Below are 19,263 nucleotides of genomic sequence, written 5' to 3'. Positions count from 1 at the left end.
CACCCTTCATCAGAGTGAACATCACAAGGATGGTTTGAGCTCTAAACACAGCACCATCCAGCTGTCCTTACAGCTGTATTTCATGATCCTCTGACTGTACAAGGAGAGCACCCCACTGTCAAGCCCACACGGGAGCAGCTGGGTAGCCCCAGTTTGAACCAGAACACAAAGACCCATGGCTTAGCAGCCATAGCCTGGCCTTGCATTAATGCTCAAATGAACCCTTCTTCCCCACCCCACACTGTAACTAATTTACTGGTGAAACCTATGTGCAAATTTGTAACTCAATATAGAAGTTCTGCTAAATTTGGTGGATGTCTCCTTACCAAGGGGCAGCACCACATATTTATATAATTACACAGTAGTATTTCACATCTTTACTTTCTACACCTATCATTAGAAAACGGTTGCTGACATTTATTTTAGGTCATGTACTCAACTGGGTCAAGCTGCATTAAAGGGAAACTGGAGTTCCCTAACTTTGGAGATCAGTTCATTTTAGAGGGTTACTGAATAATAAGTGTTACCCACAACCAGACAGATTGTTGCTAGCTACCCCAGGCCAGACTTTCAAAGTTACCCAGATATCTACCAAGATTTTTCCAGGAATTAGATGCCAAGTCAGGCTGGGAATGAACAAACACTCTACTACTAATTAGCTTTCTGAATCCTTCAGCATCACATCTCAATACCTTTGGATCCATTAACCCTCCATGTATTCTAATCAGTGAATAACTCTTCAACAGAATTTTCCAGTTTGTTCCTTCTCTTAATCCTTGCACTTCGAAAGAGCTGCTCAAAGGAAGAAAACATTAACTGTTAAACTGAAACTTACATTTTTTTTTCAGAGAAAAGGCTTTTCTGCCTAATACTATCTACCTGAATTTACATCAGCTTTTTTAATTACTATTCCTTATGGTCAAGAGAATGCTGCCATTTATATTAATTCAAATATAAAAGAGAAAAATTGAAATGTATGAGGATTAATCTAAGAAGTCAAAGCTATACCATGTATGTCATTTAAGAAGCAGCACCATGTTCAGCAGGTTCACATAGCAACGACTTTAACAGACTACACTGCCAATTTAAAACAACTACCTCAGTATTACTGCAAATTCAAAACCCAGTTTAAAAATTAAGAGAACTCAGATTAATGGGGGGGTGAAGACGAAGGCCCAAACAAAATCTCCAAGTACTGAATCTGGAGTGCATGGCATTCAACTATTAATTCTACTCATCACAGGAGCTAGGTTATGTCTAATTTTTAATTATGCTTTATGTAAATATCCCCAGAGGCTTATGCAATAGGTACAGGCTTAAGTAAGGCAAGCTGGTGGAGGCAGGCAGCCTGCTCTGGAGAGGGAAGCTGGGAGCTGAGCTGACTCCATAGCCAAGAGGTGGGTGAGCTCCAGTTGCCATTGAAGTCCTCCAAAACCCTGAATCACAGAACACAAGCGACTTGCTGCATTGATAAGCTCACCACCAAAAGCCACTTACGGAACTGAGCTCCAAGCTCCTCTGGTACTTCTGCCAGCACAGCTGGCTTCTCCTACTTGATTTACAACAGATCAGCAAACCACACAATCCTGTTAGCACTAACACTGCCATATTTATCACCTGCTTCAAGTCTCTATTTCTACAGCCCAGTTGCCCACCACAATGGTTTTTGATAAGAACCTCTGTGCTTTGCAGCCCCCAAGCACCAAGGACCCAATGGACCTCATCTACGCACACTATTAATCACCACCCTGCCAGCACACCTTCACCTTGACCTACAGGCTTCACAACTAGCATGGAGGAGGCTGTTTAATGCTCATGGCTATGGCACCACTTTAAGTGCCATCAAAATTCACAAGGAGCAGCAGTAATACACTTAAAATTATACCAAGATCTCAATCTAAATAAGTTGCAGGTAGTGTCCAAACCCTGATCAAGCTTAGAAGGTGACTATCTACACTGAGGTCAAAACCATCTCATCTCTCAGACCGCAACCAGTGGCAAAAGCTTCTCCAAATGCCCTCTGTTTCACATAGAGCACAAAGCCTCCTGGCCTCATCCCTCCATGCCCAAAGGCATGCTTCAGCTTGCAATTGTCTCTATTTGCATGTGATAATTTTAACTGGTAATTCTAGAAAATATTCTGTACAGCTGCATTTAAATTCTACCTTACAAACCTGACACAACTCATTTATATGGGATGCACTTCAGTTCCTGGATTCCCAGCCACAGCCTGGTAACTCCCATAAGTGGGCACTGAGCTAGGAAACCAGAAAGCTGTCAATTCTCTCCCAGTTCTGCAAGGCAGAACAAACAGTACCCTGTCTTCACCTGTAAAATGGGGACATTGCTCCCACCATAAACTACTCAAACATCTGATACAAGAAATGCAATATATTTCTTTAAAGTTAAGCTCAAATCTATTGCTCTTTTCATTCTCTAGACAAATACTTCATTGCATTTCTCATCCTGAGCTTCACTGATGATTTTATTCTCTCCTTAGCTTGCCATTTTGGCTAATCCAATTATTTTAGCACATTAAACTTGGACTAATACAAAGATACAAAACCTAAAAGCACTGGAGACACACAGCAGAGCCTATGGAATACCATCATTTTTATGACTCCAAAAGCAGAGGCAGGAGTACAGAACAAGGCAGGATGGCAAACACTCACTTTATTTATTTTAATTCTCCCTTCTAGTTCTCACTAATTCCACTCACTGGTAATAGCTGAAGGCATACACCCAGATCAGTGACTCATGGCACAAGACCACAGTTCAAACAGTCACTGGATTTTCAAAGCAGTGCTGTTCAAGGATTGCAGTGTTCCATCCCAGGAGTTTAACTGACTTTTCTTTGTTAAAACAAAAATCAAACCACTGGCAGCAGGTGCTTCTTTAGTTCTCATACGTACAATACTCCTCTTGGTGCTCTCACCCTCAGAGAGAGTCCAGCACCATGCACAGACATGGACACATCCTCCCACCCATGCCTCTTCTCCAGGTTACTTTCCACAACCAGAAACAAGACAGACAAACTCCCCACACAATTTCAGCTTCCAGATTAGCCCAATTCCTCAAAGTATTTTTATTCTAACCTTTATTTTCTCCTTTATTAAATATTTTCATCCAGAAAGCTTTTCCCAGTTTTTTCAAACGAGTAATTTTACTTCAACAGCTGTTTGGAAACCCTTCTTTTTCTTGACCTCAATGCCAACCTCCCAGACACATTATTTCTAATAGGCTACCTTTCTTAATACTTGCTATTAGTCAAAAGACCAATAGAGTGCTTAGTAAACACCTCAGCTGCTCAATCTTCACATCCTTTAAATAATGGGGCGGGTTCAAAAGGGATAAGCTTCCAAAGCAGAGCCCTGCTCATCTTGTACAGAGCCACAAACACTGATTTCTCATTGTCTTCCAGGTTCAGTAACTACTGCTTTAGTATCTTCAAACACACATTAAATCATGACACAAAAGACATCTTGGAGAGCAGAAACTCATCAATTCTATTTACAATGGGCCTTCCAGCTCCCCGAAACAGGTATGTACTTGAAGATGTAACCTCATATCATCCTGTGCTCAGGATAGCAATCACACAAGTAAGGTTCACACACAACCACTCAACTACCTGATCATCACAATTTTACTTTAGTTAAACATCATGCTGTTAACACAATGTTTAACTCCATGAGGAGATCATAAGCAAAGTGCTAATGCAGGTCTGCATCAGTTTAATCACTTTTATTCAAATAAGACCTGACAGTTCGGGTCTCAGGAAAGATGTACAGAAGAGGATCCTCAGTGGAAGGCAAAAAAGGATGAATGCTGGGTCCCCTCCTCCCACTTCCTCCAAAGAAATATGGACACCTACTAAAGCACCTACTCCTGGCCCTCAGTGCAAAACAGGTATGTATGGCCTCAGCTACCATCTTCTTCCTCCTGCAGAAGCACAGAAGTACAAAATATTGGAACTGCAACAAGCTTGCAAGCACTAGCCACACTGTCCTTTCCACCAAGGCTACAAAAGGGCTACAATGGTAACAGTGATCCCAAGTAGTCTATCTAAAAGCAGAAACTTAAGGAAGTAAGATTCATCCATGGGTGCAGGATGAGTGGGCAGTAGTGACAGACAAAACCTTTTATCTTCTCTCCCTAGGCTACATAAAGTAGTAGTAGATGCACATTTACGGACCCAACAATGTTCCATTTGGGATGGGATAAGGCTCTAGTCCCTCCCCCACACCCTTCCTTTCAAACTCTCTGCAGGTTTGGAAGATCAAAGGAAGACACCTCCATTATCCTCTTCCATTTTGTTGAGCAAGAAGTATTTCTATTGCATAAAAGTGTATGCGTGCGTGTGTGTATACATATACATGTATAAAAATAAGAAATTTAGCAGAGTCTGGGAATCCCGTATCTTTCTTCCCGAGTCCAGGGCAGCAATTCCGGGGGCCGGAGGCTTTACTTTGTTCTCCGCTGGGTGGAGGATCTCACCTCCCCCTCCAAACCTGGTTCAAAGTAGAAACCACTCCTAGAGATCAGGAGGCAGCAGCACGAGAGACATCTTCCCACCTCCCTCCGCATGCAGGGAGGCAGCGACAAGCGGAGGGCCTGACCGCCTCGGGAGGGTGCAGGCGGGGCGGTACCGAGACCCCCTCCCCTCGCTCGCTCCCTCCGCCCCGGCCTCAGCACTAGGCCCGGGGCCGCCCTGCCCGTGCGGAGCCGCCGGGACCCCGCCCCCGCGGCTCCGGTGCGGCCGCTCACGCCCATGGCGGCGGAGAGGCCCGGGCCGGCGCGGGGGGAAGCGGGTGTGGTGCGGCCCGTGACCCCCGCGCCCGCTCGGGAAGGCGCCAAGCGCCCGGCTGACGGCGGCGGGCCCGGCGCGGCGAGCGGGAGGGCGGGCGGCGGGCAGCAGGGCCTGTCAGGAAGCGGCAGAGGGGAGGGGGAGGGCCGGGCCCGCCGGCGGGATCGCTCACCTCGGACACCTCGTCCTCGTCGCTGCCGGAGCCGCCACCGCCCCCGCTCCGCAGCACGGCGGCCGCCAGCTTGAAGTCGAGGGCGGCCTCCCCAGCTGCGGGTGCGCCGGGGCCTCCCGGCCCGCCGGGCCCGGCCTCCCCGAAGAGGCGCACGGCCCGCAAGCCCAGCGGGGAAGGCCCGGCCGCAGCAGGCGGCTCGGCGGCGGGCGGCGCGCGGGGAGCGACCGAGTCGATCTCCTCGTCGCCGACGGGGGCGGCGGTGCCGTCCGTGAGCATCGCGCTGATGTGGGGCCGCCGCCGCTCGCAGAGCCCAGCCGTCTCCGTCCCCTCACGGCACCGCAGCAGCGCCACTAACTTCTCACACCCTACCCGGCCGCGGGCGCCGCGCCGCCCCCCCTTTCGCCGCTCCGCCCGCGTCTATTGGGCTCGCTCTGCCGACAGCGGCTCCTCATTGGCTGCGGCTCCCGTCACTCAGGGTGACGTCACGCGTTCCCAGCATGCTGCCCTGAGAGCGCACGCCGAGGCGGTCAGAGCCCTTCGCCCGGCCCCGCTCCCCCGGCCTCACTTCCTCAACTCCCGGACAGCCGATTGGCAGCCGGGAACGTCAGTCACGGGCCTCGCCGCAGCCGCGAGCGCCCACGGGCGGAGCTGGATGCCGGTCAAAGCGAATCCGGGAATCGCGGGTTCTGATTGGCCACAGCTCACATCGCTCACAACGCGAGGCGTCTGGCGCCACCTCATTGGCTCCTGCCGTGCCCTGGACCCTCCTCCCCCTCGAACCCCTCCGAAGGTCTCCGTCAGCGCGAGTGATCCCACGGCCGCTGTCGCGGGCGGCGATGGACGCCGCGCACCGAGGTGAGCGGCCCGCCCCCTCCCGTCCCGAGCGCGGCCCGCCATAGGCTGAGCCCGCTGTCACTCCGCTCCGCCCGCTGTGACGTCACTAGCGCGGCCACGTGGCCCCTGTCACCGCCGCGGCCAGGCCCAGAGGGGCGACGGCAGCGGCCGAGGGGGGACAACGGGAAGAGATCGGAGGGGGCGGCTGGGAGGGGGCTGAGGGTCCCCGGGAGCAGGGGGGACGGGGCCTGCGGGCGAGGTGCTCCCCGGGCCGGGCTGGTGGGAAGGTCATATCAGCCCCCGGTGAGGGTTACGGTCCTCACGCTTCACGGAGCAGACGGCTGTCCCCGGTTCCCTTCTGCCCCTCACCGTGCCCTGCGCCCCAGCTGCCAGCCTAGTTGACGGAGATGTTGATCTCTGGTCCCTGGCGATGCATCAGCTCACACTGGAGGGAGAGGGAAAAGGGCTCAGGGCTCACCGCCCTCCCACCAGGCAGCTCTGTACCCTGGCTCAGGCCGAGCTCAGCCCCGCACCAGCACACTCAGGGGTGGCTGCGAGGAGTGTAGCACCCAGCACATCACCCACCTCCTCGCTATTGCTTCCATCCTCCTTCTGCCTCCTGGCCTGTTTTACCTCTGCATCCCCCCTAGCAGTTTCAGGCAGGAGGCTGTCCAGCCAGCTCAGGTCATGCAGGGAGAACACACGCTCCAGCACCTTCCGGATCCCCACCAGGGCCAGCAGCTGGGGCCAGAGCAAATCATGGGTCAGCATCGCACAGTGCTTGGGGCTGGGGACCAGGCAACGAGCAGTGTGGTCCCTGTCACGTCCCCTCTGTCCCCTGGTAAATGCCAGCGAGGTGACATGTCACCTCTCCTGCCTTGGTCAAAAGGGATGATGCAAAGCAGGGACAGCTCCAAACCAGTAGCTGAAGACTGGTGCCAAGCCATGAACTGCAGGGACCTGGCAGCCCTTGGGGGTCTGAACACCCAAACATGCCTTGCCATTGCATGTGATCCCATCCATGTCTCATGCCCAGCTGGAGCACTGGGCATCACTCTGGGCATGTGTGGGCAGCACCCAGCCTGGCTCCAAAGCAGTGCTGCCCAATTAAAAGGGATCTCTTACCATCACTGGGAAAATAATAGCAGCCACAGTGGATTTGATGACCCAGAGCAGAGCCAGGCACAGCAGCTGGATGATGGTGAAGAGGTGCACCCGGCGCAGGGGCACATGCCGGAGGTAGGCAAGGTCTGGCTGGTGCTTGGCTGGCATCAGGAGCAGCCACACACGGTCTGTGAGCTGTAGCAAGAGGACAGAGTGTGGGTCACACCAGCTTGCAGGCAGCTCTCACCCATCTATCTACCTGTTGGGCCCACAGTTGGATAGGTTTGACATTATTTCCACAGCTCAGCCCTCTTGCCAGCTGCACTGGCCAACACCGTGATGGGCAAGTGTGAATGCAAGACAAGGGGTCCATCGCCCCAAATAGGCATCTAGAAAGGACTCAAGCTGGTCTTACAGGGTTAACTAAGAGATGACAACCCCTGATTCCCCTCCCTGCCTGCAGGAAACTGCTGTCTTTGCCAGAGCTCAACCCCGGATTCCCCAAGCAGACTGAAGCAGTGAGGGGGTTTCCTAGCCTGTCATCCAGAGCTTGGTAATTGCAAGGGAAATGTGCCATTTAGAGGAAAATAAAAAAAAAAAAGGTAGATATTTCTGGAGTGGGGATTTTTTTTCCTCTCTGTGGGTTTCTCAGCAGGGAAACAGAGCTGGTACATCAGTGGCAATGCAAGCACCAAAGGACCAGCAAGTCCCATCTCTGCCTGCAGCTCTTGGATGGGGACATCCCTGTGGCTTTGAGAGGAAGCCTGGATTATCCACTGGTCCTTCCACTTCTCCCAAGCCACTGTTCTATCAGTGCAGCAGTGCTCGTCAGCATCTCAGACACCTCCCTTCCCATCTCATCTGCACCAGGAAGGTTGCTCTGTCCCCCTAAACCCTGTGCCAGGCTGCACATCACACAGGGGCTGTGCTGCACAGTGAGAGTGGGTGTGAAGCCAGCCCCCAACGCCCCCCCCACCCCAGCACTCCAGCACCGCCCCGCTCACCTGGATGCTGTTCAGTGCTGCCACCCCCATGTGCAGGAAGACCCCGTATAGCACTGGCATTGGTATGTGCTGCAAGACAGGGGTGAGGGTCAGTGGGGTGCGATTCGCCGTGGGGCTGCTATCACTGAGCATCCTCCCCTGCATAAAACTCACGCGCAGCTTTTGCTTCCTTCATTTCCAGCAGCCCAGTTTAATTTCATGGCTTCAAGGGCTTTAATGTCTGGACCTGCTCCCAGCTACACTGGTTGTGTGGGGACTTGCAGTCCTCAGAGAGGGGAAACATGCACCAAGTTCTGGTCTCACCAGAGTGCACTAGAGGAGGAGAATCTCCTCCCTTGACCTGCAGCTCATGCTCTAGGGATACAGCCCAGCATTCGGGGGGGGGGGGGGGTGGTTCTGGGCTCAAGCACATACGGCTGGGTCATCCTGTCTGTTACCCCCCAGTCCATCCAAGTCCTTCTCCTTAGGACTGCTCTCAACCCGTTCATCCCCAGCCTGTATTGATACTGGAGCTGCACCAACCCCACTGCAGGACCTTGCATCTGGCCTCATGAACCTCTCAGGTTCACATGAGCCCATGTCCTCCAAGGTCCCTCTGGATCCCATCTCTTCCCTCAGGCATGTCAGCCACACCACTCAGCTTGGCAAATGTGTTGAGGGTGCCCTTGATCCCACTGGCTATGTCATTGATGAAGATATTAAATAGTATTGATCCCAGTAGGGACCCTTGAGGGCCAACACTTGTTTCTACTTGGACTTTGAGCCACTATTCCTCTTTGGATGCAGCTATCCAGCCAGTTCCTGATCCATCTAACAGTCCATCCATCAATCCCATATCTTTCCAATTTGGAGGTAATGATGTTGTGATGGTCCACATCAAATTTTTTTACAAGGTCATCCTCAGAGGTGAGAACAGAGGTAAAGGGACTTCCTCCTGCCCCATGTAATCCAGATGTGGCCAGGGTGTATTGGGGTGGCTCTGCCTAATGTGGCAGAGGCAACAAGAGCCAACACCAGCCAGGCTCACCCTGCCATGGGGCAGTGCGGAGGGTGGTGGTGGGTGTGTTTAGGGACAGGAAGGGACCTGATGCCCATGTGGAGGTTGACATGGGCAGCAGTGTGCTGCTGTGCCCACTGTCCTGCTGTGCTCCCACCAAACCCTTCGCCCAGCCCCTTCCCACACAGCACTCAGCTCCATGTGCCTGCCAGCCAGGCTTCTGTGATGGATCCACAGGATGAACAACAGAAACCTCCCAGACTTACAGGATATGGCTGCCCCCTGTCTTGGACAAGAGGACAAACCCAGCACCAGGCTTCCTACCTTGAGAATGGGTGCCATGAAGACAGAGAGTCCAGTCAGGATGAAAACAGCAACGCCTGTCAGCCTTTGCTCCCTGCAGGCACAGAACTGATGTGAGGGTGCCTGGGTCCTCCAGGAGCCCACAGCCCACACCTGCTCTCCCCAGGGTCTCCTGTCTGTTCAGCTTTGATGGAACTATGGCACCCCCTGGGAAACACAAGCAGCCACCAAACCAGCTCTGCTGGGCAGCATGAGTATATCCCTGTCCCCTGACTGCAGCCACAGGCAGGAGGTCCCTGGGCTCACGTGTACCTGATGCCCAGGAACTCAGGGTGCTCGCCGGGGGCTGAGGTTGCGCTCTCCTTCCTCAAGCTCTCCATGTGCGCCAGGGAGATGACAGTAGCCGAGACATACCAGGGGAGGCCAGTGGCAGAGGTGGCGACCATCAGGAGGGAGACACACAGGAGGTCCAGATGAAAGCCTGCTCCTTTCTGCAACAAGAGAGGCGGCAGAACTGGGGATGGGGCATCTCCCCAGCAGCATCAGAGGGGCACAGTGGGGTCTGCCCACCTTGCCATTGGGTCAGTGCTGCTCTCCCTTTGGCTGTGCTAAGACCCTTAGGGTTCAGCCTGTACTTGGGTCCTCCTTGTTGGCTGAGTCTTGCCTGTCCCATGTCCCCACTCACCTGCAGCTTGTACTCCTTGCGGTTAAGGATGACAGCCGTGATCTGCTGGTCCATGAAGATGAGGATGGTGACAAGGACGGCAGGCACTGCAGACACCAGGCAGACCCACCATGGGTTGGCTCCAAAGGGGGAGACGATCCAGCCCCGTTCTGGGTTTGTGGGCTGCAGAGAGCAGAAGGATCATAGCAGCTCTCACCTGCCTGCAGGGTCTGAAGCCCATCCAGGTGACATGACCAGCCCCAGGGGTGCTCCACATGGGGAGAGGAAGGGCATCCTCCCTCATCCTGGGGATGATGCAGGACAGTGTGACCCACCAACCCACCCTAAGGCAGAGCAGGCAGCTGCTCTTGGGCATCACAAGCCAAAAGCTGGGCACGTGCCCTGAGGAGCAGGTGAAGGACATGGCACTGGGTGTTGATGATGGTAAGTCCAAGGAGGTGGTGGTGAGCACGGGCTGCTCTGAGGTGCTGCCAGCCGCGCTCCACACCCAGGGTGGGGAGCCCAAGCCTGGGCTTGAGCTTGTGGCTCCCGCTCCAGCGTGAGCTGTACCATGACGTGGTTAATGCAGGACCAAGCCAGGCTGTTTACAGAGCATAAGACCTGCTGCAGCTCAACCCCATCTTTTGCTGGGGCATAACCTGCATCCCTATAGGGCTGGACCCATGAACAGCAGCAACATGGCAGGATGGCTACTGTGGGGTGCACAGACCCACCCCCTGCAAAAGCACCCCATCAGCACCTTCAGCTCACTGGGGACAAGGAGCTTGGGAGTCTCCAGGCCCAGGGTGGCATCGACAGCACAGAAGGCCAGGATGGCCAGGATGATGGCGAAGTCGCTCACCAGCTTCCGTACCTGCAGATGGAGGGATCTTGGCCTGGGCTGCCCAGGGTGAGGGGCTGGCTCAGAGCACCCTGGGTGCCCACCCAGAGCCATCCCCACACCCCTGGGAGCGGTGACTGAAGGATGCTCACCCCTGCAGGGAAGTAGCGGCTGCTCCTGAAGCGCTTGAGTGCAGAGCAGGAGAGGAAGGTGCCCCCGAAGAGCAGGAAGGAGATGAGTGTGACATCGGGCACGTACTGGCAGCTTGTCCCCAGGAGCTGCCCTCCCCACTCCAGGCACTGGCTCCTGCTCAGCCCAGTGGGGGCTATGGAAGGCTGCAGGGACAGGGCGGGTGGCAAGAAGGGGCCATGGGTACCTTGGACCCCCAGCCCCTCTCCTACCTGCCTGAGAGCTGGGGCTGTACCTGCTGGGGGGCCAGGGTTGACGGGAGCAGTGTGTTGTTCCCTGCAGAGCTGTGACCTGCAAGGGATGGGGGGGTCAGGGTGCCAGCACCACGGGCACACTCCCTCAGGGATGACAGGGACTGTGCTGCCATCAGGGTGGCTCCCCAGGATTTCCCCAAGTGCTCAGGGTGCTGGATGGGGCCCCATGGGACTCCTGAGGCCCCAGCACTGGTTGATGCTCAGGAAACACCAAAGGGGAAGCTCCCGTGAAGGGCTTCATGAAGCACCAGCAGCACCCTTGGCCCCGGCCTGGTGCTTTTGGTACATGGTGTTTCTGGTACCCAGTGCAGGGTCAGTGTGGACACATCTTCAGGCCCTAGGGAACACCCTCTGATTTACAGACTGGGCTAGAAACAGCAGTGCAAACCCAACACTGCAAACCCACCTTCCAATTGCCCACCTCCAGCCCCTGGAATACCCTTTTCCAGAGCCACGGGATCTGGATCAAAGCTCTCTTTGCTCCTGGCACTGCACTGCCCAATGCTTGGGCAGTGCCAGGAGGTAGGGATGGGTGGACAGACTGCATGGAGCAATGAAGGAAGGTGCTGATGTGGTCTGGCAGGCAAGGAGCCTGAGCCACCACCTCCTCCAGCACCTCCCATCTAGCTGGGTGGCTGGGTCCCAGTGGAGCCCCATGCAGCCGCCCCCTGCTCCCCACCAGCCCAGTGGCTGTTTGGGCTCACCGGGGCTAGACAAGTTGCAGACACAGCTGTAGGAGGTGACGTTGTCCAGCCGGTACTGCCAGTTGATGGGGAAGGTGTCTGCCAGGCTCAGCATCTTCTTCAGGGAGTCGTAGATGAATATCAAGCTGATGAGGGCACAGAAGCCTTCCTCGGTGAAGCGGGTGAAGTACCGCACCAGGTGGCTGGCCTCGGTGGCCACCAACACCACACCAAAAAAGGCCACCCAGAGCCCAATCCAGAGCCGAAACTCCAGGTAGTGCAGGCTGTGGTCCCTGGTGGGAAGGGTGACCCCAACGCTCAACAGTGACACCCTCCTGCCATGAAGGTGTCCTGTGCCCCAGCCAGGGGACAGTGCCCCAAGGAGCCATCTCTAGCAGGGCACTTACTGGCTGAAAGAGAAGAGGAGGCGCTCGAAGACCAGCATGGGGCCAGTGCTGCTCAGGATAGTGAGGGGCTGGCCAGAGAAGAGGCAGAAGATGAAGCCGGCAAAAGCTGTGCCCAGGAAACTCTCCAGCACCCCCTGAAACACAGGGAAAGGGTGCCAGGCACCAGGGGACAAGAGTCCTGGGCCTGTCCCCATGAGCTGCACAGCTGCAGCATCTGCCCACACCTCCCTTGGTGCTCAGGGTCAGTGCCCAAGGGCTGCAGAGGCCATGGAAGGGCACAGGATGCAGGTGATGTTCAGGATGCCCTGGGGCTCACCAGGTAGTGATGGGCACCCGTCAGACCCATAGTGCTGGTGCAGGGTACCCCATGGCTGCACTGACCTGCATGTTGGCAGTGGCGTCTCCCAGCATGCCCCCAAAGGTGATGGCATTGGTGACCGTGGCCAGGTAGATGTAGAGCACTGCTGAGAGGCACTGGGGGTGCAGGGCGTCGGAGAAGTCACTGCCATACCATGGCACCTTCCTCCGGATGTCCTGCAACAGCCCCCCAAAAAGCCTGGGGCAGCACAGGGACATCTCAGAGCAGCCCCCCTACATTGGCCATCACCACCCAGTGTTGCTGCAGGGCAGGGGACAGTCCCTTCCCTTGGAACCAGCACAGAGGGTTTTGGAAATGGTGGCCCCATGTGCTGGGGAGAGGCAACGTGCTGCCCCGAATTCAGAACCCTGCATCCTGCTGCACATCCCACCTCCCGCATCCTTCCAGGCACCCACCTGCCTGTCCTCTCCAGCTCCTCCCCAGTGCATGGGTGCCCCAGGTTGGCTCTGTCTCCTCTTGCTGCCGTGTCCCCATTGCTGTGGGACTGCTGGTCTGGTGGGTGCACTGCAGTCCTGTGGCAGAGCAGAGCATGAGACAAGTTTGGAGCCCTGAGGAGCCAGCTGCATCTAGGGGATGCTATGAGAGGACGTGGAGGATGGAGGGGGGACAGGGGTGCAAGCAGGGATGGGAGGACCTCATGCGTCCCCTGATAATGAGGAGGAGAAACATCAGGAGGAGGAGGATGAGCTCTATGACCTTCATGTTTGGTCCCAACCCAACCATGATCTCCAGCAAGCTGTGGAGCAGACCTCACAGGACTGTCTTTCATGGAGGAGTTGGAAAGAGACAGAGGGGTGCAGCTCTGAGGATGAGTTTCCCATCTGAGTGTTGAAACTCATCATTCCCAGCAGCTCCTGCCTGAAGGGCATCCAGGGTGGTTTTGCCAACCCCTCCCCAGTGAGACAGCAGGACTAACAGCAGCAGGGACCAGAGCTGTGCTCATTGGTTTAGTCGGAGGGTCTTGGCTGGGAGGGCAAAGGTTGGTTCCTACGTGGCTTCATCCCCAAGGAGATGGAGATTCCACTGTCATGGGCAGAGGTCTCCACATGGGATACTGCAGAGGGGCTGGCCAAGATTGTGGGTCCCTGCCTCCAGCCTACCTCCTATGCAGGGATGGCAGACAGCTTGGTGGAGGGATTCGGGCATTGAGGTCCCATTTCCCTGGAGGAAGCACTGTCAGCTCATCCAGGAATGCCTCCATCCCTGCAATGAGGTCCCCTCGGTGCTCAGCCTGCCGGGCAACCCTTTGGAAGAGCTGCGGGGAGAACATGGTTTAACTACCACCATTTGGGTGCTCGGAGCCTTCCTCCCACTCTGTAGCCATCACCAAGAAAGGCACCCATCTACTTCTGTGCACCAGGTGCACCAGCATCCTACAGACCAACCCCAGAACTTTGCTTTGTTATCCTGGGCAAGGGAGGCCACAGCTCACCCTTTCCTCTGAGAGGAGCCCTGATGTCCTCAGCCATGGCCTCATCCCACCCATGGATGCTGCAGCAGGCTCACCTCATCCGTCAGCAGTGTAGCCATGGCCCTGCCGACCTCATGGTAGGCTTTCTCTTTGGCTTGGGGACCCAGCAGAATGAAGAGGAACCTGTGGGTGGGACAGAATATCTCCCATGTAGCCCCCTCGTTGTTGGGGGATGCTTCTCCCAGGGGAGACCATGGTGCTGTGGGGATGCTGGGAATGGTGGCTGGGCAAGCTGGGATGGGGCTGTCTGTGGGGTCTTGCTTATGGGAATGCTGCTCAGAGGCAGGATGCAGCAGTGTTAGCACTAGGAGGAGAGCTTGCAGGCTGCAGGGGTAGCAGGTTTGATAGGACTGCCAGGAATATGGAGGAGATTGGAAAGAGGGCTCAGAGTCCTTGAAGGAATGTGGCTAAAATCTCACCCTTCAGAGGGTCCTGCAAAATAACGTGGTCTGCAGAGGGACAGCCCATCCAAATACTTAACCAAACCCACTACTCCTTTTCAAAACTGGCAAAACCAGTTACCATCCTGGTACCCTGAGGCTGCAGCGATTGTACCCCAGGCAAACCTTCAGAGGAGGAGGAAAACTCAGCATGAAGGGGGCTGAAGGTGGTTTGACAGAACCAGTGCAGCCCTCACATGCGACATTGGTGCTGGAGGCCTCCTGGAGCCTGCTCTGAGGGGTCAGGAGGTGATGGTGCCCACCTGGGACTGCTCTCACCTAGGCATATTCAGAAAGGCAATGGGAAAACCTTAAGATCCTAGAGAAGGACCTGGGTGAGAGGTAGATCTGGAAAGGTGGCTGTTCCCAGTGGGACAGCCCAGGGTGGCTGACAAAGTGCATATCACCAGGGCAAAGGGATGGGCAGGGACAAACTCTCCTTCCCCTCTCGTCTGGGGAAGGAAAATACAGGGCAAGCGGTTGTCGTGAGCCACTCAAGACCCTTAGGGGTCCCCCGGGGACCTGCCACCCATCTCCCACCTAGAGGTGGATGGATGTCCTGCTCCATCTAGCTCCAGGAGGACCGGTGCTCTGGGCAGAGTGACCAGGAGGTGGCAATGTCCTTCCTGATCCCTGCCTGCCTCCTGCACACGCTCCCTAAGGAAGTGCTCAGCTCCAGGGGCACACTGACCATTCCCCCTTAAGGCTTCAGATGATATATTCCTCAACCATGGAGGAACACCTCCCGCCCTGCCCCTTTCCCCCTACACCAACAGTGCCACAGGAGCCACCCCAGCCCTCGGTAGTGTGTCATGGGCAGCAGGATGGCAGGAGGCTCCTGCAAACCTGTGCCTCTTCCCAGACACAAGCCCCTGTGCTCTGGCACAGCACATGGGAAGCACCCACATCCATCTAAGGACAGTGAATGCAGAGTTAGGTGAAGGTAACCCAGGGGACGTCCCCCCCAGGCTCCCAGCAGATGCTAGACTCTCAGCCCATCCCAGGATGCTCCTAAGGAGCTGGGAAAAGCAGGAGGAGTAGTGAGCCAAGGTTCTGGAGCTGTGTGTGGCAATAGGTGCTGTACCCTTTGCTTTTGCCAAGCAAAGCCCTGTCCTGGGTGGGTGGGAGTGGGGACAGGGATGAAGAGGAGTGCAGGGCCTTCAGCCATGCTCCATTTACCTGCTGGGGAGAGCGACTTCAGCCAGTGAGCCAAGTGCCACTGCTTGCTTGAGGCGGATGAAGGCAGTGAAGGGCTTCTCCAGGAACTCAACCTCCCCAACAGCAATGTGGGCAGCCTCAGAGCCTGGTGGGACCTTCTTCTTAAACCGGTTTCTCAGCTGCAAGGAAAGGGATGCAGTGCTAGGCACCTAGATGCAGCAGCTGCTCTCAGCCAAGCTTCATCCTGCCTTACCTGCTCCTTAAGAGGTGTTTCAGAGAGCTGTGCTCCAGGCTCAGCCCAGCTTTTGGCCTTTCCTGCAAAGAAAGGCAACAAGCAGCAGAATATATGTGCAAGGGAACAGCCAGCAGCCATGTGTGACTGTATTGCTTGTGGCAATGGAGGATGCCTGGTGTGACAAGCGTGTGGCCACTCATGTGCCTACCTCTGCAGGGAGCCAGGCCAAGCTGGGTGAGCAGCTGCAGTGGGGACTGGGTGTGCTGGTGCCGGGGCTGGAGCAGCAGCAGGGCTGCCAGGCGCTCCCGCAGCTCTGGCTGCAGCTCTGCTCCCTCGGGCTGTCCAGAAAGAGCCTTGTCTGCAAAGGGATGGGGAGAGCCCTGAGTCCCCCTGGACTGCTGCCCGCTGCAGGGCTGCTGAGGGAGAAGGCCAGTTTGGTGGAGCAGCAAACAGCCACACAAGATACCTGCCTATCGTCCATCAGTGCATTTGTATAGCTACACATAAATATAGAGATCTATAGAGACCAGCCCACCATAGGAGGTGACCTTTGCATTCCCCATGTACCAATTATTTCCTTGAAACTGGGGGCATCCAGGTCCAGGAGCAGAGTCCCCTTCTGCAGGCACGTCCTGAGCTGGAAGAGGCTGTGCAGGGGGAGGGCTGGGACATGGGGTGAGCTCCATCGCTCCCCACCATCCTCCACCTTCTCCTCGAACTTTATCCACCTGCCAGGGGAGATGTGTGGGTCAGAATAGAGTGCTGTGCCCTGGGGCAGGCAGTGCTGTGCCCTGGAGCAGGCAGTGCTGTGCCCTGGGCAGGCAGTGCTGTGCCCTGGGGCAGGCAGTGCTGTGCCCTGCGTCAGGAAGTGGGATCTGCAGCTTGGGTCTACCGTGAGTTTGGCATGGGACTGGCACAGAGAGAGAGAGGTTTGGGGGTTCAGAGGGGGCTGCAGTGGGTTCATGGAGCAGAGGCAGAAGGGCAGCCTCAGGGGTCACATCCCCTTTCCTGCTGACCCACACTTTGCCCTGATCCCCTGATTAGGGGATTTCACCAGTCACAGGATCACAGAAGGGTTTGTGTTTGAAGGGACCTTCACAAACCATCCAGCCCAACCCCCTGCCATGGGCAGGGACACCATTCACTGGAGCAGCTGCTCCAAGCCCCTGTGTCCAACCTGGCTCTGAACACTGCCAGGGATGGGGCAGCCACAGCTTCTCTGGGCACCCTGTGCCAGCGCCTCAGCACCCTCATCATAAAACATTTCTTTCCCGTGTCCACCTAAATTTATCCTCGCCCTTTGTCCAGTCACTACAGGCCCTGGTAAAAAGTCTCTCTCTGTCTTTCTTATAAGCTCAATTTATATGCTGAAAGGTCTCAGTACAGTCTCCCCTGCAGGAGCCTTCTCTTCTCCAGGCTGCCCCAGCCCAGCTCTCTCAGCCTGGCTCCAGAGCAGAGCTGCTCCAGCCCTTGCAGCATCTCCATGGCCTCCTCTGGACTCACTCCAACAGCTCCACATCCCTCTTGTGCTGCTGCCCCAGAGCTGGATCAGGGCTGCAGGGGTGGTCTCCCCAGAGCACAGCAGATGGGCAGGATCCTCTCCCTGAGCTGCTGCTCACGCTCTGGGGGTGCAGCCCAGCACATGGGGGGATTCTGGGCTCAGGTGTTCACAGAAGCTGGGTCATGTCCCACCTGTCACCCAAGTGACAAGGACTCTCCAAGTCCTTCTCTGCAGGGCTGCTCCCAACCCACCTGTCCCTATGCTGTGCAGGGGCTGGGGCTCAGCCTGCTATTAGCAGAGTCAAACCAGAAATGTCTTGAGCTGTTCGCCATGCTTGGGCTCTGCCCAGTATTTGACTGCCGGGTGCAGACAGAACTTCCCTTTGCCCCCTTGGGTGGGGGCAGTGCTGCAGGTGGCTGGGCATGCTGCATGGGGCAGCTCCACAGCAGGGCTGGCTGCTGCCAACAGCAGGGTGCTGCAAGGAGAGGGGTAGGTGCTGGGGGATCTAAAACAGCCACAGCTCTTTGGCTTTGCCCCCTCCTAGACCCTCTAGACAGACCCATCTCTGCCTCCAGGCCCTCACAGCCCACATCCCTGTTCCCCTCCTGAGCTGTGGAGGACAGTGAGGGGTGTAGCCATATTACTAACCATGGTCCTAGCCATATTCCTGCTTTACACCAGCTGGCCCCGGTTCCTCCCTGTTGGTCCCCATCATCCCCAGCCAACCTGCCCTGACCTACCCATCCAATCACCTCCAGACACCTGCCAGGCAACCAGATCTGGGCAGAAACAAAGCACCATCCCAGCCTCAGCTAAGCTGCTGGAGCCTTGGAAAGGCAGCAAAGGGATGAGCAGAAGCCAGGGCACTGTGCCCATACAGGATCACTGCCTGTGCCCTGCTGACACCCTGCCCTCTCCTGTGAAATAAGTCACTAAGCAGAGCACCAGCAGTGCACACATTGCTATGGGCACAGGATGGTGAGCAGCTCTGCTTTGGGGCTAATGTGAGGAACCACCAGCCTTCAAAGATGCTGTGGGCTCCATCAGAGCATCTCCTAATGCTTTGAAAGGCTGGGCTTCTCAAAGCATCACCTACCTGGCCGTCTCTCTCCACTCCACCCCTGCTGGGGTGCTGAGGAGCTGGTTGAGCTGGATGAAGAGCAGTGGGCAGGCAGTATCTCTCCAATCCTCCTGTTGCAAGGCAGCTGCTGGGGCTGTGCTGGAGGAAAAGATGCTGCAGCTGAAAACCTGACAGGGAGCTTCATGGTTCCCCTCCTCTGGTCTGGTCTGTGAGCTGGCATCTGCTGCCTGGAGAGCCATGCCATCCACCCCAGGCATGTGGGCTCGCATGGCCACCAGCACCCACAGCCACACGTGTGGGTTTCCCTCCGGAGCTGTCGGCACTTGCAGGATCCCACTCATCCCACACCTTATAAAACCTGTGAACCAGTTTCAACTGGCCACAAACCAGTACACGGGAGCCAAGCCCAAAACAACAACCTCACAACACCAGGGCCACTCAGGGGTCCCAGTGTAGCTGGCTCCTGGCACCACAGCCACCTGCCTGGGCCAGAGTCCAGTGGAAGCCCCTGCCTCCTTCTAGCAACCCGCATAGACCATCTGCACTGGTCCATGGGGAGCAGCATGTCTCCAAACCCTCCTGCACCTCACAAGGCTTTGATGAAGGGATGGTTAGGCAAACCCCAGGCAGCATCGGTGCCTGTGTCCACGGCATGGCCCCATGACAAGTCGCCTTGGGAAAGGGGATGTGAGGACGTGCGCTGGGGAGGGATGTGTCACATCTGAGCAAATCCAGAGTGGGG

General features: G+C 56.0%; 2 protein-coding genes across 8 annotated transcripts in view; both read right to left on the bottom strand.

Annotated features, from left to right (window-relative positions):
• ANKHD1 (ankyrin repeat and KH domain containing 1) overlaps positions 1 to 5,252 on the bottom strand; it is a 102,581-nt gene extending 97,329 nt beyond the window's left edge. For all 7 annotated transcript variants that reach the window (XM_034067141.1, XM_034067143.1, XM_034067142.1 and 4 more), the window contains exon 1: positions 4,977 to 5,252. In XM_034067141.1, the coding sequence (XP_033923032.1) occupies positions 4,977 to 5,252 (276 nt within the window). The remainder of the gene's footprint in view (positions 1 to 4,976) is intronic.
• Positions 5,253 to 6,320: 1,068 nt separating this feature from the next.
• SLC4A9 (solute carrier family 4 member 9) lies at positions 6,321 to 18,790 on the bottom strand. Its single transcript, XM_034066959.1, has 20 exons — positions 18,537 to 18,790; positions 16,507 to 16,667; positions 16,148 to 16,297; positions 15,958 to 16,019; positions 15,726 to 15,883; positions 14,142 to 14,229; positions 13,736 to 13,890; positions 13,031 to 13,147; positions 12,638 to 12,812; positions 12,257 to 12,390; positions 11,871 to 12,142; positions 11,148 to 11,203; positions 10,876 to 11,058; positions 10,643 to 10,756; positions 9,904 to 10,065; positions 9,531 to 9,709; positions 9,240 to 9,312; positions 7,919 to 7,987; positions 6,936 to 7,109; positions 6,321 to 6,551 (listed from the first exon to the last, which is right to left on the bottom strand). Exons 1-20 carry the CDS (start codon positions 18,788 to 18,790, stop codon positions 6,321 to 6,323), a joined length of 2,967 nt encoding a protein of 988 aa, XP_033922850.1.
• Positions 18,791 to 19,263: the final 473 nt, after the last annotated feature.

The sequence above is a fragment of the Melopsittacus undulatus genome, chromosome 10, assembly GCF_012275295.1.
Source record: "Melopsittacus undulatus isolate bMelUnd1 chromosome 10, bMelUnd1.mat.Z, whole genome shotgun sequence".
NCBI lineage: Eukaryota > Metazoa > Chordata > Aves > Psittaciformes > Psittaculidae > Melopsittacus > Melopsittacus undulatus.
Note: the sequence above shows the minus strand (reverse complement) of the source record. Positions and strands in the feature narration are given on the sequence as shown.